At 42.4% G+C, this 26,968-nt stretch overlaps 1 protein-coding gene across 2 annotated transcripts; it reads right to left on the bottom strand.

Moving 5' to 3' along the window:
* On the bottom strand, positions 1-26,846 carry PLEKHA8 (pleckstrin homology domain containing A8). 2 transcript variants are annotated; one of them, XM_040547428.1, is made up of 14 exons: positions 26,563-26,846; positions 18,446-18,562; positions 17,678-17,833; positions 16,246-16,370; positions 15,438-15,596; positions 14,500-14,540; positions 13,620-13,777; positions 11,611-11,770; positions 11,130-11,215; positions 10,399-10,457; positions 9,155-9,285; positions 8,522-8,592; positions 6,832-6,893; positions 1-6,056 (listed from the first exon to the last, which is right to left on the bottom strand). In XM_040547428.1, the coding sequence occupies exons 1-14, from the start codon at positions 26,648-26,650 to the stop codon at positions 5,859-5,861; spliced, it is 1,611 nt and encodes a 536-aa protein (XP_040403362.1). In that variant the 5' UTR covers positions 26,651-26,846; the 3' UTR covers positions 1-5,858. The 2 variants fall into 2 exon arrangements, with proteins under 2 accessions (XP_040403362.1, XP_040403363.1); XM_040547429.1 differs by having other exon boundaries at positions 18,446-18,575; positions 26,563-26,606.
* Positions 26,847-26,968: the final 122 nt, after the last annotated feature.

Raw genomic sequence — 26,968 nt, 5'->3', positions numbered from 1 at the left:
TGCAGATGCAGCTTTTATTCTTGTAATCAAAACAGGCTCCATGTGTTAACATTCTTCATACAAAGATACATACAGGTAGTTTCTATGAACCAGAAACATACTGTTTTTGACTGTTCACACAGTACCTCAAACAGATGCAGTCCTGAAGAGCACTTTAGGCCCTCTGTTGTAATAAAAAAACAAAATCCATGCAAGGAGAAAATGAGATTTTAAAACATGCTTATTTAAAATAAGTTTATTATCATGAAATAATATAAAAGTCTGTCAAAGGTCTTAACAATACTCTGAAAGAAAAAACAGACAGATGCTGTGTGATCTGAGAAATGATGCAGACTGGAAACTCCGAAGTACTTCAACACTGAGCTGCTTACGACAGCATGATTTGTGCAATGCTTACACTGGAGGAGGTGAGTTTGGGGGCATGAAAAAGCCCTTACAATTAAATTTAAAGGGTGATGCAATATACCTTCTCTTCTTACAATGTATTCATCTAAGTAAGGCTAACTGTAAGCTCAGCTTGACATTAATAAAATGAATGCCCAAAACTGGATTGAAAAGTGAAAGAAAATAGGAATGGAAACCACAGAAGCAGGCGGCTTTGGTTTTCAGTTTAGTCACCATATCCTGGAATGCAATTTACTTGTTTAGTTTCAAGTAGACAAATATCACAAACTGTCAAGGTAACATTAAATAAAGGAATCAAAGAATAAATTTTGGACCCCTGAATGCTGCAAAAATAAAGTAAACAAACATGAAACTTCCTTCTTTCCTGATTTCTGTTTAACACTTTTTTTTTTTTTAATTAAAAAAAAAAAGCTCATTAGCACATCGGGGTAGTACTGGAGGTGGGTGGAATACTATACCAAGAAAGGGATATTTAAAAATTCCAGTCAAGGGCCACATTTTGAGGAAACAGATGCCAGTGCAACAGAGTGTGTGTTTAAGTGAAACATCTGCCTATGCTCTAACTTCAAAGCAAGTGCTGAAATCCTTGTGCGAACTGTGAGCAGCTGTATGGCCTTACCCTGAGCCAGTGAGTGTGCTCTGATACTACCTCTGCTCGTAGGTAATTTTCTATTATTTGGAGAATGCAGAACATCAGAGTTCGCAGGGTTTGTTCACCAAGGAGCTACACAAGGTAGCAAAAAGGCATGAATTCAGTTTTCAGACATCCCTCCTCCCTTCTTTTTGTTTTCAATACTACGCATGCAAGAGAAGTAAGCCCATTTAAAATATAAAGTGTGTTCATTCGTAAGAGTTAGAACTACCAATTCTGAAGTGTCCTGATTTAAATTTCATCAGTGAAATTAAAAGTGGTATGGTTTTCCTGGCAGAATGTGTCAAACAAGAGCAAAGCTTTGAAGTCAAAGCAGCACATTCTCCACCTGACTGTGTTTGGTTGCCCGCCACTGAATTCAGATCTGCTTTTCAAAGCTTGTATTTTTATGGCTTACAAAACCTCCTGCTTCACACTTTTATAGAGGTGCTTCAGCTGGACAGCAACACACCTGGCAGCAAAGAAACTGATGAATAGAAGGAAAGGAAAGGGTGGGGAACAGGTGGAAAGAGGGAAAGACAGCTAGATAGGAATGTGCTAATGATCTTTTTCTGATGTCTTAAAGGCATTTCAGGGTCCTCTAAAGCTTTTCACGAAAGCTGAATTGATAATAAAAAGAAAGGGTTAGAGGGTCCAGCATATGCATGTCAATAACACTGGTTTCTATAGTGGTCTATGTCCCTTTGTCAAAGCACACTGCAAACAACTGGAGCACATTTTGGGCACACTTTTTATATGGCCAGCCAAGCAAGTGACAATATTCAAACTATGAAACATTTTTAAAGCAAACAACAGTAACCTAAATCATGATGATGCTTTACAAAAAGTTCGTAAATGAAGGTATATGGCCCTTAACTGTAAGTGCATTTGTTGAATTTGAAGAATTTGTTGACCCATATTACGACAGCATCAAGACAGGATGTTTCAATGACTCCTGAACACTAAAGCACTCGAGCGTCCAGGTCATACTCTACCATTGTAATGTCACAGAACTTCACTATGCAACTGAGTATGGTGTCTTAAAATAGCAGAGGGAGCTCCAGAACATCGTTTGTTTTAAAAAGAAATACAAAATAAATAAAATAAATAGAAGCCTCACATTGCTACGCAGAACTCTGCTGAAATTATCTGGGAGCTCTGCTCTAATGCCAATAGCACTACGTTACAAAGATGTGTGTGTGATTTCTATTAAAATCTGCTGACAGCCATTATTCAGCACTAGATAGCACTTTGATCAGATTGCTTTGGGATTAACCATGTCTCAGCAAGGACATGCACTGGATAGACTTTGTCCATGTCATATGCTGTACAGAGTTCTATACCCTGCCATACTAATTTCACAAAAACACTCTCACTCCCCTAGGGTAAGGCTGTGATTACTCTCATTTTGCCATGGCTAAGTAAAATCCCTGAGAATATGCAACTGTTGGACATCGAAGGAAACAGCCGAAAGCATTTCTAAAGGAAAGGGATGCAAAAACTTCAGACCAGTTTAAGAAAATAAAGCAGTTCAAGTCAAGTATACAGAGCAAGGGTGCTGTTTATCTGAGAGTCACATGGACCGAGATCAGTATGCAGATCGGTTGTTTATAACCTCAGCCATTAAAGAAAAATAACAAACACACTCCCCCACAATCAATGAACCAAACAAATCAAACAAAACCCACCCACCTCTTTCCCAATTCCGAATTTGAAGGCCAGAAGTTAGTTGTATGTCCTTTACAATCATCAAAAGCAAGAACAACCTTCTGTGCTTGCCAAACTGACATCATAAGAAGTTAATTGCCTAGCAGTGTTACTTGTTTATGCTTGGAAAACTGGTCTATCGCATCCCTAGAGGTATAACTTGGAGTTCAGCTCTGCAACATGCTGCATGGGTTCCTTTCTCAGTGGTGGCAGGACTGGAAAGATAGCATCTGTAAGTCTTCAAAGTGCTCAACATCCTGCAAGAACAGTGCGTGGTGAAGTACAGGATTTGAAGGCAAGGTGACCTTGCTCAGTTCCATCTCTACAAGTCCCTTATTAACCAACAAGGACTCAGGGGTCTCCTGAAGCCACTGAGAACGTTCTCAAGCACCAATTCCACAGTTCAGAAAGACCAGCTTTACACAGCAGAGTAATACGAGAAAGCCTGCTCTCAGGCATGATGCCACATTATTGGTTAGAGAACATGCGATGTGGACTACTATCTGCTTGTTAGAGGAAAGAAGAACTGTAGAAGTTAGTAATTGCTGAAGCTAGTGGCCCAATGAAGCTGTTAAGTTCTTTGCTTAAGAAATGAAGCTTCTTTACTTTTTGCATCAAACACTGGGTTTGATGCGCTACTAACAAACCAGTGGTTCTCCTGCTAGTTAAAAAGAAATAAAAAATAAAACCAAAAAACCTCCAAGCCCTTAAGTGCTAGATTTATTTTCCTACTACTGGAAAAGCTTACAGCAAAAACATGATCTTGCAATACATTTCTGAGAGAAGAGTGATCTCTTCCTGCTGTCCCCATATGCCAACTGATTTTGTGACAATGGGGGGGTCTCTATTGCTTTCTCAGAGCACTCAGCTAAGACCTATTATAGCAAAGTTTCCCTCATAATAGCTGAAAACCCTGAGGAAACCACACGGGGCAGAGAGCTGGTTGTTTGCTGTAGGTGTGGGTGTTTTTTTCTTTTTTTCTTTTTTTTTTTTTTTTGCATTCATGCTTACAAGAAGCAAACAGCCAAATTCCAAAGGCTCTCTGCTTCATTTTTAGCACTGCAAGTAGAGAAATAACTGAATGGAGCTTTGGTCAAAAGTTCTTACTTTATATGCTAACATAAATATACACTACTTAAATTAAGAAAACTCCAAAAATTAAAAACCCTACATCCTTTTGATTCTTCCCTGGTGCATGTAGCAACTACAGATAGGCACAACTCAGAGAAGATGACAGGAAAAAGAAAGTGACACTGTTTAAATACCTAATTACAGTCCTACTATCTTGCTTTATGCACCTAGTGTGACATTTGGTCTTCAAGCATCATATGCTTTTCTTAAAGCTTGCAATGCTGGGCTCCTTAGAAAGGATCAAGTACAAAGTACAAAACATGCAGAGAGGCTCCCGTCTCAGAACAACGCAGGGCAGCAGGCCTGCAGTACATTCATTTTAGATAGAATTAATTTTTTAGCCTAGCAAAAGCTAGTATTTCTCCTGTGAGTATGGCAACAATGAAAGTTCTCCTGTATTTATGAAGATATTACTAAGTTTAAGTACCTCATTAGCACAATCTTATCTCCTCCTCTACATGGGCTAAACTCATCTCTTCGGACAAAGCTATCCAAATCCCTATGTCATTACTGAGAGACCCACTTACGCCTTGTACTGGCAGTAAATAATTCACAGACAGTGTTCTAGTCTTCAACACAAATAGGAATTTTGTCCGTAACCATATCACTAAAAGGACTTCTTTATTATTTCTAATAACAGCAGTGCTAAGGAGCACATTTTTTTTTAAATTGATATTAGCAGAAGAAGAAAACCACCAAATCTTACTTTCTTAATTTCAAGTCACTTCTGCATAATTTCAGGTTTTAAGGTTTGTAATTCGCCCGATGTGTAATGGCTCAGTGACACATTCTAGCTTCCCCTAGGCGTCACTACTTCATGTCCACTTTCATGAAGTCCTGCCTATAACGGCAGCCTAAGAGGGACTTTAATGAAATCTGCTTTTTAAACTGCTAGCTGCACTCAATTTAAAAGCAAATATTATATTTGTATGAATTTAATTTAAAAAAACCTAAGCCCAAAATATAGAAAAAACACAAAACTTTAATAAACCAGGGTGATAGACATGATTTTCAATTGCTTGTGTAAAGCACTACTGAAACTAGCTGGGCTCTGCCACTCTGTGCCAGCTAAGGCTCTGGCTCACCAGCCACAGCACTGGGACATGGCGGGCAGAGGGAGCAATGGTGGTACCAGTGCAGAAGAAATGTCACCTCGTGCTTATAGCCTTCCTTCCACTCGTCATGTGTACACGTCTCCTTCCTGCACTACGATAAATGGTGCAGCAGGTTGCCCTGAACCACAGCTCGAGCGCTATGGGCAGGAGCATCCTCTTGCTGTGGAGGGCACTAGGGGAAATTTCCTGTACATTTGGCCCACTGGCAGGAGCTGAAAGGAATAAAACTCAGCACATACTGGTAGCTGGGAGGGAATGCAATGCCCAGTTTCAAAGGCTGGTTCCTGGTGGAAGCTCTTGATCACCAGCCATGTGTGCTTGTGATAAAGATCGCCTCTTTCTGTGGAGGCTGAAAAAAAAAAAAAAGCTTCAACCCAAATTAAAGGAAACTCACAGCATACACAATGAACTGGCATTTAACTGCCCTTCTCTTTGCTACCAGGGTAAAAGTAATGCTCACTACAGTGAGCAGCACAGGGCACGGGAGAATCCAAGCCAGCAGCGCCTGCTCAGGCTCCGTGTTGACATCATGACTGATCTGCTGCATGCGGGGCTCCCATGTAAAGTGAGGGAGCAAAGGGCAAATTCTGCTCTGCTACTTTGAAGAGGTGAGGGGAACAGGGGGTGAGGCAGGAGAGGAAAGAGTCAAAAACATTCATCACAGACATAGTTACGACCCAAAGAGAAACAGTACCTCTGCATTTAAACACAAAATGTGCACATCAAAAAAACAAAAATCATACATACCTTTCCCCCAAAACACTCACACCCTTCTCACCTGAAAAGCTACAATGAACAGAAACGATGTTAAAAAAATCTTTGTTAACAGACACAGTCCCTGAAGTTTTTAAGATGTTGGCTTGCTGTAGTCATACCACCTCATCCGACTCCAAACCATGTACTTCATAGAGAGTGTCCAAGATATTTAGCTGCTTTTCCATGGCTGGTAAGTAAATGTTGAGGTCCCTCTGCATTCCTTTGTAAAATGTTTCCTCCTGAGGATCACAGTCCTCTACTGACAGAGCTGCTACAAAGTCTTCGTATGTTGGAGCTGCCCTCAGAGCTAACTGGGAGAGGAAGCAAAGATTTTAAGCTGAAGGTCTACACAGAGATTAAGACATCTTCAGAGGTGCCTGATTTTTAGGAAGTGTCAGTATATCATATTTTGTACAAATAAAGAGTAAATATTAGAAATTAAATACAAAACCCAAATGAATTCTAGATTGTTAGAGGAGCTCCCAGGCCAGTGTCCCACACTTCTGCACTGAAGTCCCATGCTCAAAATGCTCTTCAGAAAACTCTCCCATTCAACATTCCTGCTTCTCCCTGTCAGTCTCCGTTTAATCAATTGGCTGAGGCTTTCGTTTTCCCTTTTATAGTTTCAGTAACAGTTTCCAGCGACAGACACACGGGGGAGCTGCTAGGTTGGACAAAAAATAAAGCATCTCCTCTAGTCTGTAAATTCTACTTCAACTCCCTGACACAACCTGCATCAGCTGCTCTTCTTGAATGCTAATGCCCCAAAGAGAGATCAATCCTCGAATTAGCAACCTCAAAATCTCAGTTCTTTTAAGAGCCCCCACAAGACTGCAAAACACATAATGAAAACAATACACATGCAAAAAGTAATCCTTCTGTTTTGGCTCCAGAAAACAAGCTCCACCCTGAAAGCTCAATACTAAACGTAGTGATAGCTACAATCCTCACCCTGAGGATAAGATCTGACAAAAGAACCTACTAATTTTAATGCTTCTAATTTTAATACCATTTGTTAACTAAAACCAACAGAAGATCAGAGTAACAAGACCCCCAGCTCTACCAGTAACTAAGATGAGCACTTACCGCAAAGACCCCACGGACAACCCAACCATGGTGCTGCCGTAACGTCTTTCCATAAGCATTGTCTTAAAGAAAAGGGAAAAAAATAGAAACATGTATGGAGTTTGCATTTGCATCACCATATCATTACTGTTTGATGCACATAATTGCCCTTCCTGAGCACCAAAGTTATAACTGAGAGGAAGGAGAAAAGGGTTGCCAGATTAGAGATTTCTGCAGTGGGGTCTCAGCTCTGCTGTCATTCTCCTACAAGTCATCCATGTCAAGTAAGTGTTCTAGTAGATACAAAGGAAAAATTATTTTTTATTTGATTAGCTGTGCTTCACGACTAACTTTTCTTCTACTTTCTAGTCCTCAGTTCAGTACAAGTCTGAAAAAATGTTATATGGGGTGAAAATGTTCTGCAAGCAGATGGCTAGCCAGCCTCAGTCTGGCTGGTTAGCTCAGACATTGAACAAGAACCTTCACTTTACATCTGAGAGTCAACTTTTAACCCCTCAGAACAGAAACCACAGGGCCTGTATTTAAAAAAAAAACGAACACCACAAACTCCATTCTTCTCTTACGAGCGCCCAAGTGTAGCCTTTGATGAAGGTCCTTGTTATGTTCCTAGACAGCTCCACTTTCATACAGAAAGCTTGCTATATAAAAAACTAACACCTTTGAGTCTCATTTTCTCCAGTCTTAGCACTGTCATTGTTTCATATCCTTGGCTTTCAGTTGAATTTTTAAATATCAGACGTTGTGTTATAGTTTCCCTGAGCTGAAGCAAGAAAATCTGTTTTGCTGTGTTTGGATATTTGCTCAGAAAACTGCAGACGGTTATTCTTGAAGAGTGCATAAAGTCAGTAAAAGCCAGGTACAATTTTTACTGTAATGTGAAGTACTTCCCCCATCTACCAGTCTAATGACTGGGGAAGGCGTCTTTTTCTTTACATTAAGATAGAGAATGTATGAGAAAGGTATTCAGTAATAAAAAAAAGAAATAAGGAGGAAAGAAGGTATTTAGTAGCGAATAGGATTGACAAGTCTATTCTCTGCCTTAATAGACAATATAAGGGACATTAAAAACATCAGAAGTTGCAAAGTTTGGATTATTATAACATAAGATTGCATGCACACAGAAAGGGTCTTACTCAGGAAGAACCAAGTCTATGACAGTTCTGTATTTTGCACTGTACTTGCTGTGGTCACTAACCTGACTCAGTAAGTGACAAAAATTGTGTATTTGGAAAAAATTATTTTTCTGTTGTGATCATCCTTCTAACTGACATAGACAAGTCACAACCATACTGACAAGGAGGTGATTTTAAAGAGTGCTGGCCAATCTCACAAGGAACTGAAGAAGTAAAATATCAGCTGTAAATTTGGGAATGCTCTCACTGCACACCAGTGGAGAAAACGGAATGAGACAAAATACTTTTTTCCCCTGAAGATATGACTGTCTCCACTGATAGAAGTATGACAATTAAGTGAATCTTTATCTGGCATCAAGTCAAGATCAACCAGTTATTTAATCTGCCCAAAGACTATTATTTTCAAAAAACCCCTACAACTTTCAAAAAAAAAAAGTTGTGTCTTGGAGATTACGTGCATCATTAATCACTGGAGAAAAGAAAACGCATGTTCTAAACAAAAAGGAAAGTAGCCAAGTATGTAAAATCACATGAAGAATAAAGCAACTAGCACTTACTCAGAGCTGTTTGGATATTCTTTTCTCCATTCTTCACTTCTGTCAAAAATCCTTTCAAGAACTTCAAGCCTCTGCCAGGATGAGCCCACAAAATAAAGAGAAACCATGTTTATAACAAAGTAAATCCCCACATTTGGCAGTACTGCTTTAACTTCAATATACAGTCAACCTCTTATTTCCATATCTCAGAGGGATATCCTGGAGCCAACCTAGCTTAATCTCCACTGCTTATGACACTCAGAATTAAGAAGCCATTTTCCATCTGAACAAAGATATGCAGCCACGTTCTCCAGCCTCTTTGCCAGCCCAAAGAAAAAAACACTTTGCTAAAACAACTGTACTGAACCCTGAAATTATCTGCCTGATGTACTGGCCCAGCAGGAACAGTCATTCCCTGTAACTTGTTCTTTTCTTTTATAGGAAAAAGGGTTGTCTGCAACCACTGTTTTAGGCCTTTTGGTAAAGTTGCAGTGACATGACTACAGACAATACAGTGACCTTGAACCTAGTAAATTTGGACTGATGGAGCCTGTGAAAGTAACTAGTTTGCTCCTGATATATGAGTTTACATTGCTGAAAGGTCCTTTGTTGCACTTTGATTGTTTATAGTTGAAGCTGATATGAAGCTGTTACCTTTTCAGCCACAGGAGAGCCTCTGTAGCAGAATTTCTAACTTGTGCTACACCTGCATTGACTTCATGGAGCACTATCTTCTGCAGGGTATCAAACTCTTCTTTGTTGGTTATAAATTTCTGGTTTATTTTCTGGAGGAAAAAACAAGAGGAAAAGTTTTAAGATTTTAAGATCAAACAGCATCCCGTCCCATAAACAGCACCGATTTATCACGATTCTTCCCTTCAAAAAGCTGTTACAGCTCTCCCCCAGTCAGTTCCTCCCTCAGGCTCAGAACGTGTGATGCATCGAGCAGCTGACAGGCTCACATCATGCATTCCCCATGGCTGTGCACCGGGAAAGTGTGCACAGCCCCAGACACACCTGGCTAGCCTAGAGCAGGCACAGCTCAAGAGAGATCACATTGCTGCTGGATCAACCTCACACCACAGCACTGCCTGGTTCTACCTGCACCAGGACTTAGCTGCTGTGAGCCCACCACACCTACATCATGCAATGCAAATAAAAGTGAGTGGCTTAGTCAAGGATCTCATTTTCTTTTTGGAATAGCATTCTTCCCTCTTACTATTTCTACAGTCTTTCAGTGGCCACTTCCAGCAAGATAAGCCAATTCCTGAGTGACTTTGCTGCAAACAAACCTGAATGTATACAGTGTTCCTTATCATACACACAGGAGATGTTCTGCTTTTTTTTTTTTTTCCCCTTGAAAAAAAAGCTATGAATAGTCTTACTACAAATACATCTTATCTCACAAATGGCACTTCAAACCTTTCCAGACTTGGAGCAAGAAAAACTTTCAGAAGAACCTAATCTACAGGATCTGCTCTGACTTGCAGCTACTGAAAAGCTGGTTCTTAATGCACTAATTTGCTCCTACTTTGCTGAGGAAAAGTATTTTTTCCCCATTTGTCCTACAATCTAAAGATAATATTGATACCACCACATCATGGCTTATAATCCTTTCAGCTCAGAATCCAAGTCACATTCATCAGGTGTAACAGACTTTTTACTTGGCAGTCAATCAAGTATTTTCTAGGTTTGGGTGTGCACAACAGTTAGATTTATTAAACACAGCACGTACTGTAAGGACAGAATTAGGGACATTTCAGCATTCTGATCTGACAGCAACGTTATCAAATATTAAAAAGCTTTCTAGTAGTGACTCCCATGACAAAAATTCTTGAGGCCTGGTAGCAAAGAAATGTATTTCATTCAAAAAGTCAGTGTTAAAAATCAGCTGTTACCTTGATGTTACCTACAAAATCCATTTTAACAGGAGCAAAGACAGTTGGTCCCAGCTTGTCTAGGAAAAAAAAAAGGCCAAACTTTAAGATTATGTCTTTTTCCAATCCTCATGTCTTAGCAACAATTCTATTTTACTGTCTAAACAATCCTTCTAACTGGTAGGAAAATACTAGAGGAACGACATAAACCTAAGTCTTTCTTTGGTGTAGAACAATTCTGCCCCAGTTGGTACAAATGTTAATGTACACTGACTTTCAAATTGTAAGTCCTGAAAGAGGTGTATACTTACAAGGACCTCACATCCACTGTTAAATTCAGAGGGAAAGGAGGTGGGGGTCTGCACTAGCTATAGATAGAAGTATTTAGAAGAAATAATAATTAAAAAAAAAAAAGAGTGACAATAGATAGTATAGCTGATAACGTGCTGTCAGTTGTACTGGATGCATAAGGCACTCCATGCAGTTCTGCTGAGGGGAAAAAATATTGTTCCAAATATACCCATAGATTCCCAGACACATTATACGTGGGTCACATCTAAATGAGAGTGGATCCTCTACAAAGAGCAAGAATGAGAAACATCTAGTACCATTCATGTTGATTCTGCTAATAGAAACTAATTCTATCACTTCAGAGAAGTAATAAATTCTCCAAACTAACCGCTCCACCTTCTTGTAGCTGGTGTCAGTCAAAAGGACTCAGAGGCACCCCAGCATGAAAAGGAGCTGCTTACCCAGAACTGGCACAATTGCATAACATGACTCCAGAAACTCTTCAGTTGGTATGCCTTCTTCCTCCCGAAGTTCAATATCACTGAATCTGGTATCCAGGACAAGCAAGAGTGATTGTTACTTTAATAATGCCTTTTCTGCAACTTCTAAAGACAAAAATTACATTTCATGCCCACTTATTTGAACAGAGATAAAATTTATAGACATTGAACCATCAACATGGCTTTTGTTTCACTCAAAGTAAATGACTGCAGAAAATGCGTATCTGCTGGCATGCAAGGCATGTAATTACAAACAAGGAAAAAGCCCTCCCACTCTTCTGTACAACTGATTCTACAAAGAATATCTTCTTCCATTTCTGTGCTGTCTGCATGCTTGTTAAATAATCTCAAACACAGCTTTGCAGACAGAACAGACTTGAAAATGAGTCAAAGGTTTAACAGTTTCATTATTTTTATATTGTAAATCTGCAACATGTACTACCTATTGCTCATGACACTGAAGAAGGTAGGAAAGCCATTTTCATTTTGATCTTCGTCACACAGAGTCAATCCACTTAAAGAATTTGTTTCTGACTGCAGCAACGTGTGGGCACCAAAGCCTTCTACAGCTTGCAGCTTGTTCTTTCCATCTTCTTTAATGCCTTACGTTCATGGGAAACAGGAGGAAAAAACAGAAAGATAAAACAGCCACACAACCCATATTGTTGTTATTGTTTCTCAAGATGTATTCAACTTGAAGGAAGGCATTGGGATATCTGGATCATGCAAATTTAATGACACCATACTTCTGCTGCTGTCAAATGCTAAGACAACATCCACACCAGTCCCCTCCCCACTACTTCTAGTAATCAGTCAGACCAATTGTGTGCAAGCCAGTAGCAGACATCTGTTTGAAGACGAGTGTAGTTCTCACCCAGTTGCAACTGCCCCAGTACCAATCAAGTGGCACAGCCCATTTCAGAAGCTAAAGAACAATGCAGACTTGTTTGCTCCTCCTGATGAGGAAGTACAGTGACTGCTCAGACGGGTACTGCTATGACATGAAAGGTTGCTACATTCTCCCCAGTTTGTAAGAATCGTCTTAAAGTTTGCCAGAAAAAGATCCAGTTGCCTTTCCCCCTCTTTGGTCTATTTGATTTCTTCTTTGAGGTCAAGCGCATCTGTTTCAAACAAACACAGGACTACAAAAGCACCTCCAAAGGAAGACCTATGTAAGTCTTATATACCCAAAGACAGGGAACATCCATGCATGGCAAGACCTTCTGACCTCATGGAGAACTGCAGGTAGCAAGTCAAGAAGCAGAAGCGATACATTCAACAGCATCCGCAGTGCACAGGCCGTGGATCACAGCAAATCTTCCTGCCACACCACCAAACTAACACGCAGGATTTCTCAAGGACCCTGCCTCTCCAGGAAAGGAATACTTTCAAAAGCCATTGAGCATTTGTAGACCTGAAGTGGAACTGAACTTGGCCAAAGAGATCCAACTGCAACAAACTTTCTTCCTTTGAGCAAAGCCTGAAAGCAAGCTGTTTGTAGAACCACTAAATAAGCCTGGTGCTGGGTGAAAAGAACCATTTACGCCTGGTAGGAGGAATGAGACTTTAGCCATGCTCTTCAGGGAAAAAAGGAAATGAGAAAGAAGTTTTTAGGGAGAAAAAAACGTCTTCCACACAAAATACTACGGAAGGCCCCTGCATTTAGGCTTAAAAAGAGTAGCTGCTTGACTGATGGCATATGGATGTTTTAGAATAACAGTGAGTCAGAGAAAGCTCCTGCTGAAGAACAACACAGTCCATTCAACAGAAGGAGGAGACATAAAATTAAGTCTATACAAGAAACATTTAAAGTTCAGCAGCCTTTAACAATATAGCTACAATGGATGGAATTTTATATGGAATTGGTTCAAGTGTTTTACCAAAGTCACACACAAATCCAAGTTTCATACTACTGGTGAAGCAATGGAAGAAATAAGGTGCTCTCTACTATACTCTCCATTGGAGGATGAAAAAAAGGGTTTACTTTCCATACAGATTTGCCAGAACAATCGTTAGCAACTACAAGGCCAACGCCTCTGACAGAGGCGCATAAAGCTTCAATGCACCCTTCTGACAGTGCAGCCCTACATAATAGGGGAGGTGCTGGTTTTCCCAGAGGAGGGCCTCTGGGAATTAAATGCTTGTCCACAGACCAAGAGCAGCTGAACCTCTGCCACAGCGTATTGTTCTTCATGTCAATCAACATCAACAGGAGCCTGCACCTGTCCTAAAAAACTTTTAATTTCCTTCCCCATTCAGTCCTAAGTTAGCTGTCAGCAAAGGCAGGAGCTATGCTGAAAAGACCTGACAACAGGCAGATATCAGACTAAACTACACTGACATTCCCTCTCCTGGGAAGCAAAGTATTAGTAGCACTCTCACAGGCAGCCTAAACCTCCCTCCACTTACGGAGCAATGATTCTGGATAAAAGGTGGTAAATATATATTTACCTGCCAGATTCTCTTCTATGTGATCCTCAACAGAACCATCGCTACACTCTTCATTTGCTTCCAGGTTTAAACACGCCAGACTTTTAATAAGGGTTTGTTCTTGCTGGTTAATTTCTGCTTTTACAGAGCCATTTTCACAGGGATTCAATTCCATCTGCCTGAAGAAAGCAAAGGAATAATGGATAGTACAAAACACTGCTTGGTAAGCTTCTTCCTGTGAAGGCACACAAATAGCAATACAGGAAAAACAGTTGCCAGAAATTACATGTTGTCACAGGCTTCTCTGAGGAAAAATGACTTGTCTACAATAATAAAAGGAATTATTAACTGTCTGTGGCAAGTAGGATAGACATTAATGATTCAACCTCAGCCTACAAAATATAGCGTATATTTTTAATAAAGATCATTGCCAAGAGACACAATCAAAAAAAGTTTAACTGATTACAAAAAAAGGAAATCACAGGCATACATTGTAGGTAAAACAACATCCCTTCATTACTGCTTTTAAATACATAATATACACTCTTGCCATCTCATCCACAAATAATAATCTACCCTTCATCAATGACTTTACAAGCATATGGAGTGGAACCTAATGTGCAGGAAAGAGCACTGAAGTGGAGAAGGATGTTTGGTGACTGGCCAGGAACTCACTGGGTGGATGGCCAGGGAAGAGAAAAATAAAAAGGAAAGGACTCAGAAAGAAGAGGCATTAAGTGAGGCGAGGCAGCTCTCTTTTATTGCATCTGTTTCCAAGTACGGAGCTCAGAGCAATACAATTCTGCCTGTATCCACCACTGGTAATATCAGAGCGAAAATATGGAAAGAACAGACACTACCCAAAACACATCAGAAAGACTGATAGTAACTCTTATTATACCTTTCTGTTGAGGTGTGGCTGGACAAGACTGAGTGTTTTATCTGTAAGACAAGGGGGGGGGGATAGAGAGACATCCTTTATAGCAAGAAGACTGTATTGTGTTTCTTGAACTTTTAATAAACCCAAACTGCAGTCAGCAGAAAAGCCAAAAAGCATAAACTCACTACTTCTGACCCAAAGGCACTGTACAGAGAAACTTGAAAAGGTGCTACAAAATCATAACATTAATATATTGAAGAAAAAAAAACAAACGACTTCTTTCAGAAGCTAGTTAGCAAGTGTCAGGTGAGATGCCATACAGCACATGAACAAAACTAGGGCAAGGTGTTCTTTGCAATGACATTTTCTTTACTTAAAAAAGAAATCTGAAAAACTAGGCTAAGTCATGTGAAGCCAGATACCAGGTACAGTGAAGTGAATTCACTTCCCAGAGGCAGTGAAGCATCTACCTTCCTACACAAACTTTAATCTGCTGTTTGCCAGAGATGCTCCAATTTTACATATGTAGCTGTGGATTCAAGATTCAAGAAAATGTACTTGTCATTGAAAAGATAAGCTCTTTAGCCCCTGTTGGCATGTTAACACAGATGTGATGCTGCAGTAACTTAAATGAGTTGTAATTGCTGTGAACTCCCACAGTGGACCAGTTTGCCATATAGTCAGGATGTTTTTAAACACCACTGTCTGCAGCTGGATCAGGCCCTGAAAGTCAGCAATTAACAGCTTTCACCTATCATTAAAAGTTAAGGACTTGACCAGTGAGTATTAAAAAAAATTGCCCTACCTAACTTGCAAGCCACAGGAAATACCAGAACGGGTCTAGTGGAGGACTGCTAGCTACAGTAGGAGTAAAAATTCATTCCCTGCTTCAACAAATGCTACTTTACAAAATGGTACCTTCCATGCCAAGACTGGTAGAAGAGGGTACTCATCATTACCTTGTTTGTTCTGAGAACTGCTAAATGAGGGGATCCAGGTGGGGTCTGATGCAATAACTCAGAAGTAAAGGCAGTATTTGCAATCTGCATACATTCTTCAAGAGTCTTCAGGAAAGTGTCACAGGTTGATTTCAACAGAGCTCCCATATCAATCCCACTCTGTGGGAAGAAACCAGTTGGAACAGAGACTCAACACAAAAGATCAACTTGGAGCAGCTAATGTCTACAAAGACCATGACTGCTACAGTCATGATTCTTGTTTCACACAAATTAAAATGCAAAGGGTCAGTTGATGAGAGAACTGGCACCACAAATTACTGGGGCTATGCCCTCTCAGAACATTGCAACTTCTGTGAGCCTCTCTCTACAACAAGCAGAGCAGACTTGGGTTTTAACAACTGCATCTTACATTACTCATCTCTGGTGTTAAATACATTAAATACAAGTCTTGATGTATTCAACAGTTGTATTCCAGTAGACATCACTGACAATGAAAGCAAACAAATGAAATAGATACAGATTAATCTGAGGGTAACAGTAACTTCAAAAATCCCACAAACAAAAAAAAATATACTGCAACTGAAAAACATGTAGAATGAAGTATCCCATTACCAACAACAATACAGTATTACTTAATTTAAACGAGAACCATTATGGGGGTATGCTATTTCCCACAAGTCCTCAGCAGAAAGAGGGTGAATAACACAGACAGTAAATAACTGTGAATGAATACTGCACTGACTAACCAGAAGGGTTCAGAACACTCAAGACTTTACAGAATCGGTCTACACCGAATAAATAATCGTACCTCTGGTTCTGATACACCAGAAATGCTGGCTTCTTTAGTTTTATGCACTTGCTGAACAAGGAGGTTACAGTACAGTCTAAGTTCAGACATTTTAGTCTTCAAGGCTTCTGTGTTTTCAGTGAACTCTAAAAATGAAACAAAAGATAAGTTAAATTTGTTGTATCCATCTTGGAGTACGTGATTTAAGAAAGCCGCTGCAACAATACTATCCAATCTAATTCAATCAATACTTCTTTATTTCAAAACGTTTTACAATCAACCCCAAAAAATGAGCTAGACTGCTATAAGTTATGCTCATGACAGGTAAAAATGTTTCACTATTTGCTGTGATGGGCAGGAACAGTGTGTTGCTAGGCTTAGAACCCAGAGGAAAAAGCAAGTACATGACATTTGACCCCAACGGGCTTTTTAAATAGAACAAAAGCCCTTTATATCTTTTTGTTTTCATTAAGTAGTTTAAAGGGCAAACAATTACACTGTGAGTTAAAGGATCAGGGTTCTGCGTAGAAAAATACTGGAGGGAAAAGACATGTACTTTTAAACACAAATGGATTCACTTAATATATATCCTTGAATCACAGAGTGGTTGAGGCAGGAAGGGACCGCTGGAGACCAGCTAGTCTGATTCCCCTTATTAAAGCAGGGTCATCTAGCGCGGCTTGCTCAGGGCCAAGTCCAGTGAGGTCTGGAATACCGCCAAGGATGGACTCGGCTTCTTTGTGCAACCTGTTCAGTGCTCTATCATCCTTACAATAAAACATTTTTTTTCTTCATGTCCCAATGGAGCTTTTCGTATTTAAACTTGTGCCCATTTCCTCTTGTCCATTCACTGAGAAGAGCCTGGCTCCATCTCGTTTATGCTCTCCCATCAGATATTTCCTTAAAACATCTCAGTGTCTCTTTGCTGGACCAGTATGCCCATGTATTTCTTGTACTGGTGAACCCAGATCTAGACAGAGTACTTCAGCTACTTTATGACTAATAGTCAATCTGAGATTTTTCAGAAGTCATTTTTTTTTGACATTAGAGTCCCGGAATTATGAAAGAAATTAATTTGTCTGTGATTAGTGAGGGTCTTGCCTTCATACATAGCCAAACAGTAACAGTCTGCATGCCAGTGACCCAGAGCCAGGAGCTAGTCACTCCTTGTACTCACAGAAGCCATCAACAGGCAGTTTTCAAATGATTAATACATAGTATGTCTTAAGGAAAAGCCAAAGTTTTCAGATTCCTGGACTAATGCCAGAGCTAATGCCTGAGATTTCCAGCTAGGGTTCCCATATGGCTTGATGTTTAGGAGCTCCAAAGACCAGAAGCACAGGTTGGACGCAGAGTTCAAGTACTCATTTTCTCATTTTTGTGTGTACGTCTACTAAGGTAAGGATGGGGAAATAAAAAGTAAAAAGTATGTGCCAGAAAAGGAAGTTCTTGCCTTTTTCCTTTTGTGTCCTGCTGTCTGTCAGACAGGCTTTGGCAGTTCCTAGCGCAACCAGCCACTTTTGCCTCTCAACTGCATTTCTCGCCTTCAGATAGAAGTATTGCTCCCCTGGGATGATCAGGTCCATTCGTGTGTTATCTGCAGGATGAACTGGAAGCAACACAGGTTTCAGGCCAGTTCTTCAGCCCTTCCCAGCCCAACTGAATATCCCAACAGATATTAGGTGGCAGGTCAAACAGTAATGGGAGAGTACGAATCTATAGCCCCAAACCTCCCCCACTACCATTTCGTTACTTCTCTTCTAAGTAAGGGAATGGACAGGGCATGTGTACTGCTGTGGGACAAAAGGCTATGAAAGACAGCTCTGTGATCAATACAGCATCATCCAGGAGTCACACTTCAGAGGCACAGCAAGTAACCCAATACAGGTGAGCAGACCTAGTACTGAGGTTACTCATATTCCTAGCTTTAGCTTTGTGCCTATGAAGAATTGTTGGAAGATGTGCTCTTCTACCACAGCTCACATAAAACAGTAACATACCTCCACGTAGAATATTCACTATTGTAGAGCTTTGCAGCCCTTGTAACATTTTCAAAATACTGTAGAATACAAACTTGAATAAAAATCAAGTTACTGGTTTACTACAAAAGCGCAATATCGAAATAAAAACAAATAGCTTTTGTGTCCTGAAATCTCATCTCAAATGCTGCCTGTGCTTATCGGACAAACTTTGTACAATTGTGTCACTGTATCATACTTACCTTGAATTTCACACACAGCCATTTGGATGCTTCCCTTACAACCCTTCCAGGCATCTTCCTGAGAGTCATAGTAGGACAAGATGCCACCACAGAGAAGAAACCACCGAGGCTGCCAGCCTGAAAAACAAAACTAAATTTCTCAGTCACTTCTCTCCTTGCAGTTCCACCACCCCTAATTCAAGACTTGCTGCAAATAAAGCCCCAAAGATTCTTGGTTCCCCCAGGAAAAATAAACCATTTGAACAGGTAAGATTTATGACAGGCCTGGATGTTGTACACCACAACCACTGCTTGCTAACAATCACATCCTGCAGGCAGCCCTGTCTGCACACAGCTGGGCTTGAAGGCTTTCAGCTACACCCCAGCGATGCGTTCCTGAGATGTCATATGTCATTCCCAGTACTTTTGCTAACACAGTATCACTGACTCTCTCTCTCTCCCCAAACCACCTTTTCAGACCACTATCCCTCAATTCCTTCACTCCTCAGTCCTCCCCTTTGCTCTTTCCAAAAGCCACCACAGCAGTCTTGCCTTACATATAGAATCATCCAGGTTGCAAAAGACCTCCAAGATCATCTGGTCCAACCGTGTCCTTCTTGTACTGAGGGGCCCAAAACTATCTTCTTCTCCTACAGAAAAGCCTAGTCAAACTAACTTCAAAAACAAGGGCAAGAAAATCCTAAATCAAGGTAAAGAGGAGACAGAGGAGGAAACAGTTTCTGAAAGCCATCTTTAACAATAGCTCTTGGAACTCCTGTGCTGCCCATATAAAAAACAGTCTTAATTAATAACTTGTGCTCCTGGATCCATTCCAAGTGGATGATGAAAACATCAGGCTAAACCAAAACCAATAGCTCCGGCTACCACTTTTGCCCACCCTGCTGCCCACCCTCAGAACTAAATTACCCCTTTTGGAAGTACTTCTTCGGTACGAAAAGATATAAACAAACAAGACACCAGCCATCATTTTACTTCCAATTAAAAGCTGAAGCTCATTAACGTAAGAAGCAAGACCACAGCGTTGTCACTGGAGGAAATCAGCTTTCATTCCTGAGCAGCACCAAGCAGCTCCCCAGGCCAGGGCCAGAGCCAGGACACCCAGGCTCCCATGCTGTGTCAGCAAACCAACTCTGGATTTACAACCTATAGATTACTGATCCTTCGGGACTGTGGGAAAACAAATTAACTTATATCCTTCTTCACACTCTTCTAGAGTTCCTCCATTGTCTTGAATATAAAAGCATTCTAAATGCCAAAATATTCTCCATACTTCTTTATTTTGTTTGAAAGGAAAAAATTACAAGAATGAAAATTTAAAAAGTGACAAAAGAAAACAACAAGACTGGGTTTTATTTGTCTTGCCACCAAACTAAAGAAACTATCCTAAAAGTCACTATTGATACAGGGACCTTGCAAAAAAAGGAGGCGATTGTTGAGCAGAGACAAGCAGTTAATTGCTTCAGACACTCGGTGGCACAGATCCAACCCTTTAAATAACACCCAGTGCCACAGTCGATACAAGCCTCTAATTCAGTCTGGGGATCCTGCTGGTGCACACCAACAATTTCAGCCACGGTCCTGCAGCTTACAATTGCAGCTGATGCTCAACCAAATTGCAGGCCATCAATCAAGGGCCGTGCAATCAATTAGCCAACATACACAGCGCTCTGCCTCCGTTCCCTTTGGATGCTGGTTAAAAACGTTATGAGTCAATATATTTGGAGGTTTTTGTTTGGTTGGGTTTTATCTGCAACATCAGCGGTTATTTGTCTTGCTCTGCAGAACCTAACTCTTCTTTATTAGATGGGTATTAAAAGTGCAATGATATGCTGTTCAACACACACACGTATATATACAGCAATTGCCTATATTTTCTGAACACAATTGTTATCCTAATAAAGCCATTTTTATAAAAGGAAACCAATCATAATAATGAAATCACAGCAGGATTGTGTCAGAAGATGCACTAACCACCTGGTACTCAATGACACTGAGTCAGCAGCCATGGGAAGGTTATCCTAAACAACCAGCTGAAAATAATGTGTGGCTGACAAATCCTGGACAGTACAACAGGGATACAATCTTCAGTCAGAGTAGCTTCACATTCACAGTCAGGCAAAGAACAGATTAAAAAAAATACAAAAAACGAAGCAGCAAAAAGACATTTCCATGAACACAAATCCTGTTTTTATTCTGTTTTATTCCCTCCCCACAAACTCCAGTAAGAATATTTCTGGAACTAAACATTCAGACTTCACCTGAGATAAAACGTTAAGGCTGAACCTCTCCAGGTCTTACTGGCGATAGAGCTAACACAACTCTGCAGAATTTACTAAGCCCATTCATACTGCTGGTGTACTGGCAGGACAAAACATAGCTCAGACTTCTACAGCTTGTCTAAGAGGCACAGAACCATTAACAATAAAAACTGACTTCTTGGAGGGAAAAAGGAAAAACAAAAAACCCAGGCAGACAATAAAATTCAAGGCACACGAAAAGAAAGCAATACCTTAAGGGCTCAGTCACAGAAGCCAGCAAAGAGATTCCAGACAACTCAGCAGCCACTGATTCAGGTCCTAATACACACTGTACTCCTTTGTGAAACTTAAAGTTAGCACCTGCAGTACCTGCAAGACCTAATATTGTCCACAACAGATATTTAAGCAGCCTGTGCCTGCTGAGGATTCCGTGTTTCTCCAGAAGTTCCCCCAGTCTGAAAGATCTGCCTACTTCCATCATTACACTTCAGGAAGTCTGGATGCAGCTATCACTAAGCAAACTTGACATTTCTTGATAAAGTTGAAATTTGGACTTAATTCAAACTTTAATGCTACGCAACACAGGCTCCAGAAAGCCCCGGTTCCAAAGTGCCAAGCCTGAAGAAAAAACCATCTGAATACACACAGATCACGACAGACATCCACAAAGCCAAACCATCTGGGAGAATTACATAGTCAGGAAGTCAAACTGATGACCTGGAAAACAAGCTGCAATTAAGAGATGCCAGTTCCAGTTGCATTTCTAAAAGGCACAAAGGCAAAACACTCAGGCTTTTTATTACTGCTCGCTTCCTACCAGAATTTTGCAATAATTTATGCTTAGTAATTTCTTGGGCTTCAACGTTAAGTCTTTAGAAAAACTTATGCAATAAATAGTCCCTGGATTTCCTTGACCTTAATTCATATTTTTAGTGTGGATAGGAGATAACTACGTACTTCCACATTGGAGCAACATCTACCTAACAGCAGGAATTAAAGCCTTCATCACATCCCTGCTGCCCACATCCCAGGCTGGCAGTAGGACTTTGTGGCAGCCCCCAGCACAGCTGCAGAGCAGGGGCAGCTCCCTGCTTTCCTTTGTCAAGTCACAAGAGAACCCAGATAGTCAGAGACATCTCACAGCAAGCACAAGCACCATCCATCTCTTCACCCCACCCTGGGCAAAGCAAGTAACTTTATCTCCCACCACCCAGGGACAGACAAACTGCAGCTTCAAAGACGGACAGCCAGGTGAAAGCTGCTGAAAAAGCACAAACAAGCCTAAAGCAGTGCTGCTAGCTTGCAAAAAGCAAGGGAAAAGCCACAATAGGTCCTTCCCCAGTTGCTAGTGCTGACAGAAGTCTACAAACATCATAAATTTTGGACCTTTGCTAAAACCCAGCCTGCTCCAGGTAGCAGCTGTTGCCCAGAACACACCATCTTCCCAAGACGTAACTGCTAAAATATCTGCCTCCCAATTATGAAGGAAGTCAAATTTTCCAGCTAGAGGACTTGCCTCCACCAGCCAAAACACAGGACTGAGTCAAGAGCTCTTATTTCCAGCCTCCCGTTACCTTGCTGAGCTGTCACAGGCAGTGCTGAAAACCTTCTGCACTTCCTCATCTGCACAACGCAAACATTTCGTACCAGCCCAAAAGCTACGCTCTTGATGCACTCACATCTGATGGACAAGGATATCCCTGGGGAACGAAGGCAATAAAAATCTTCACATTGCAAATGCACAGAACAGTTTTCAAAATCCCACCTGTGTGAAGGTACCATCTGAGGCACTGCAATGCATTTTGCAGCCTTAATTCCGTGGTGAAACGACTTGGCAGCACAAAACCCCACCCGTGGGGGCAGCAGAAGCACAGACAAACGTGGCACAACTTGCGGGCCTCCTCAGTGCTGTTGCTAGCAGCGGTGGAAGAGCAGCCTGCCTTCACAAGGCAACTGATTGCATGTTTGCAAACGAGTTTTATGCCCAAGGCCAGCCATCCGTGCTTGTGAGGAATGGAGAACACCGTGCCAGTAACGAGGCATTATTAATAGGGGCAGTGGAAGGATGAAGGGCAGAGAAGCGATTGCTGAGAGCGACGGAGGCAAAAGTGCAGTAAACCAGGTCACTGCTCAGACACACTAATTCGAGTTATTATCGGCAACAAAACGTTCACCTGCTGAAAGCTCCTGGGGATTTCCCTCCTCTGGTCACACTTCCTCACCTCCTGCCTGACCTGGGGGCACCCACAACCTGTGGTGTGGTCATCCTGCTCGCCTGAGCCAACACGACAGATTTACCCAAACACACAAGATGCTGTCTTTTTGCCGTCATTCTGCCACACCTTTTGATTCTGTCTGACCCAGCTACTCCAGTGCAGAAGGGCAGAATGCAGAGGCACCGGTACTGCAGCATACCTGGTGGGAAACGCAGCGCTGCCGGGCAGGCTCTGCAGCGTCACTCCTGCACCTTCCCCTACAGAGGACAGAGGGGACACGGCTCTCTGTTCCTGCAGCCTCAAACTTCTGTGCTGCCAGGCACGTTACTCAACTCCAAAAAGGTGTGACAAAAGCAGGAAGAAAAAGCAGGGGGCGGGGGAGGCATGCTTATGGGGAATTGATAAGAAAGGTCAAGCCACACAAACGATTATGTAAAATCCAAAGAGAATGACCTAAGCAGTCCCTGAAGCATCCTGGGTGAGACTCCGTCGCCCATCTAAACCAACGCCTGGTTTCTGACAGCTGCTGTGGTCAGTAATGCTGGTCACACCACCTCCCTTAAGACAGCAGGCACCTCTGCTGTTCAGTTCCACCTCCACAACAGCCAGACTTCTCGTTTTATGCAATCAGAAACTGGACTATACCCAGAGAGCTAAAACAAGGAAAAAAAGAATTATAAACAAAAGCGTTTTTAGAACCAAATGTTTATCTAAGTGTGAAGTTTTCAATTATTTCCTCCATCTCTACAAACAGAGGACCTTATTTTCAGAGCTTGGTATCAAACAGATGGGAGGTGGCTCCCATCCTAAAAGGTTGGATTTCTTAAACTCCCAAAACAAAGACTTGCTCTAAGCAGTATCATACTGATATCCATGGATCTATGCATCCACCTGCACCCAGAATCAAGCTATAAAGGCTAACGCTCTTTCACATTTTCTTTAGTGTTCCCCTCAAGTTTGGGAAGTCTGAAACATCAGAGAAAAGAGTAACTTCAAACTTTACATGAAGCCTGAAAACTACTGCTTGGTGTTGGTATCTTGGAAATAAACAGGAAAGAATTCAGAGCGCAACAATAAAATGATGGTGAACAATCCACAAAGGCGGATAGGAGGAGCCAGCCGTGGTACGTGGCGCGACGCAGCGTCACTAGTGATGGCATGAGTGTGAGCATGCTTCAGGGAAGATGAGTTAGTTAGTCAGCACAATTAAAAAAGAGAATATTTAAATACAGGAAAAGGTGAGCTTTCTGAAGAAAGTGATCAAAGCCACTTGCCTGAGCATATCAAGAACACTAGGCGAATCAGTGGAGGCCGTCAGCAGTTTTCTTTCTAATGACTAGGCTGCCTTTGATCCACAAGCCAACACCTGATACACACCATACCCTCCAGAGTCAGCCTCTATCCTTCCTGCGGCCAATTATCCCAGGTAAAGCGTCCCAGGTAAATGCTGGAGATCCAAACTTAACTGAACTTCAGTAGAAAAATCAGCTGAAAGTGCCAAACTGTTACACAACTGAAAGAAGGCATTCCTCAACTCTACTGTTTCCCTGTGGGTAAATAATAACTTGCTCATTCTGCAAGCCTTGGGATAAATAAAAATCTCAGATTATTGTTAGTAGGTCATCCCCAAAGACTAAAGAAATTTCTTCTATTAATCAGAAGGTCTGGTTGACAAGAAGCGTGACTCACAGCTGGAGTTCAGGAGGAGAGTCACACAGGAGACAGTTTCCAAACGGAAGTGAGCAAGTGAGTATGGGGAACATAAATAGGAGCATATGATCCAAAGCTGGCAAAGTTAGCTTGGCCTTACAAGAACAGCAATCATCACACTGAGAAGTCACTGTACCGGGGATACAACACCGCGAAGTTCTAAAAACTGAGCTCTCTCAGGCTAAAGCCAAACTCAGCCTTCAGAGGCAGCCTGGAACACCTGCATGTACAAATCACAACACGAGCAGAGGATCAATGCCAGAGAAAAACTTATCTCCAAACAGAAATCAAGCAACACTAACTCGGTTTATCCTAATCTACATAAAGCAAACAAGCACATTTCTTACAAATGGAGATAACTTGTTTGAGCAGTAAGGCGAGCTGACCTGCCTTTCAGTTGTTGGCAAGCAAACCCTGCATTCCAACCTTTGCCCACGGAAAGCCCAACGCGTTTCCTACTTGTGAAAGGTTCTTGCTGTCAATAACTGGGTAGGCTGTAACACAGATCTCGCTCCCCGCCCAAGGGCTGTGGGGAAATACCTCGGTGTGGACTTCACCTCTCACGGTGGTGCTGACAGAATACACTATAAAACCAAAATTCCCAGAGAAGACTCAATTACCAACCGACTGCATCAGCTCCTCTCTCACTGCAATAAGAGCAAGCAGTTCTCCTTTTTCGCAGACTTGAGCTTGTTCTTTCAGTGAATGTCTTACCTGCTCTCTGACTGTGGAAAACAGAGGCGTGTTCCTTATTATTAGGAGGAAAGGGCACAGGATAACTGCTGTGTATATTTACATAGACATACACTGACATACAGACAACACACATTTTTCCCCACTTTTAGTGTACACCATTAACCTTACACAAGTGGAAAAGCAGACTGGTGTCAGAATACTGACAGAAGCACTGCCCTGAATGACCCTCTGAGCCCTTGTTCAACCTCACGCTTCCTTTAACCTCTGAAATTAGGTTTTCCTGGCTCTCAATCCCTCGTTACCACTTCTACGATAAACACCGTGTTCCAGCAGTGTATTTCTTTCTGCATCACTGCATAAATTCATAACCTAATGCCTTCAGGGCAGGAAGTCTTCACTATATGCCAAAAGAAAGCACATGCAGGCACAGCTAGCTTGCAGAACAGCCGATCTACTGTTCTCAAACACGTAACAGACTGGCTTTTGACAACTGAAGAAAAGACATAGAGTAAGACTATCCCTAAAGACACAGAGTAACCCTGACCATCACGTTTAATAACAGAGTGGAGTTTCAGCAATGAAATAGAAAGATGCTTCAATCCTCCATCACAGATTTCCTGTCGAGAACAAAAGCTCAGCCAGTTCCCAGCTGTGACACACCTCTGGCCCCCAAGGAAAAGCTTCCTTCGCCCTGCACTAATTGAGACGGAGGTGTGTGAAGTGTCATCCTGCTTTTGTGGGCTGAAAGCGAAGCTCAGTGCTGGTGGTAGGAACGAAGTAGGTAAATGTGGAGGGAACGAGCACATTTCTGGTGGCAGTCCCGTGCGGCTGGTCCTAGCGCATCCTGCGGTGCCAAGGGCACAGTCACCCAGCGGGGCACCGACACGTCCCACAGACCTCAGTGCGAGCACGGGCACTAGGGCTGGAAACGCACAAACCAAACACCCCAAAACTTTCCCGTGGCTGGACCCAGGGCTAACTAAACCACCACGCCGCCATGGGGGAGGACCGATACCACCCCCAGAGCCCTGGGGTCCGAAGGGGAAAGCCGAGCGGGGCTGCCCTAACCCCCCACGCCCCGACCCTGCAGCGTTTCCCCATTAAACCCATTAACACCACCCCCCCCCCCAACCGGGACAGCCATTTAGTGCCCCCAACGCCCCGATGCCGGTCCCTCTGGGTCCCCCCAGCCCTGCCCGGCCCCCCCAGCCCCTGCCCGGCCCAGCAGGGGGCTCACCGCTCAGGTAGTTGGTCCACTTGTACAGCACCCCCTCCATGGCGGCCGCCCCCCCGCCCCCCCCGCCCCCGCCGGGGCCCAGCGCCATAGCGCGGCGCCGCCCGCCCTGCGCGGCCCGGCCCCCTACGCTCTTAGCGCAGGGAGCGGCTCGAACAGCGGTCCCGCAGCGCTACGCTAGCGCAGGCGGGTCTAGGAATCGCGAGCTGGACGCGAAAGGGGGAGGGAGGGGAGCGCGGAACGCCCGGGGCAGGGGGCCTGCCGCAGCCAATAGGAACGCGCCCCCCGCGTTGTGCGGACGCCAACGTTCGCTTCCCGGAGAGCGGAGGCCGCGCCGCAATCCGTGGAGCGTCCCCTCCGTCCGATTGGACAAACGGCGCGACAGACGGGGAGCCCTCCCAATGGGCGG

Source organism: Cygnus olor, chromosome 2 (genome assembly GCF_009769625.2).
Source record: "Cygnus olor isolate bCygOlo1 chromosome 2, bCygOlo1.pri.v2, whole genome shotgun sequence".
Classification (NCBI taxonomy): domain Eukaryota; kingdom Metazoa; phylum Chordata; class Aves; order Anseriformes; family Anatidae; genus Cygnus; species Cygnus olor.
This window is presented reverse-complemented; position numbering and strand designations above follow the sequence as displayed.

Excerpts from the sequence above, each read along its gene's own strand:
- PLEKHA8 (XM_040547428.1), bottom strand. The coding sequence starts at position 26,650 with ATGGCGCTGGGCCCCGGCGGGGGCGGGGGGGGCGGGGGGGCGGCCGCC. Across the intron at positions 18,563-26,562 it reads GTGGACCAACTACCTGAGCG|GCTGGCAGCCTCGGTGGTTT; the intron begins GTGAGCCCCCTG and ends TTTGTTTTTCAG. Across the intron at positions 6,894-8,521 it reads GAATATCCAAACAGCTCTGA|ACAATGCTTATGGAAAGACG; the intron begins GTAAGTGCTAGT and ends CTTTTCTTTAAG.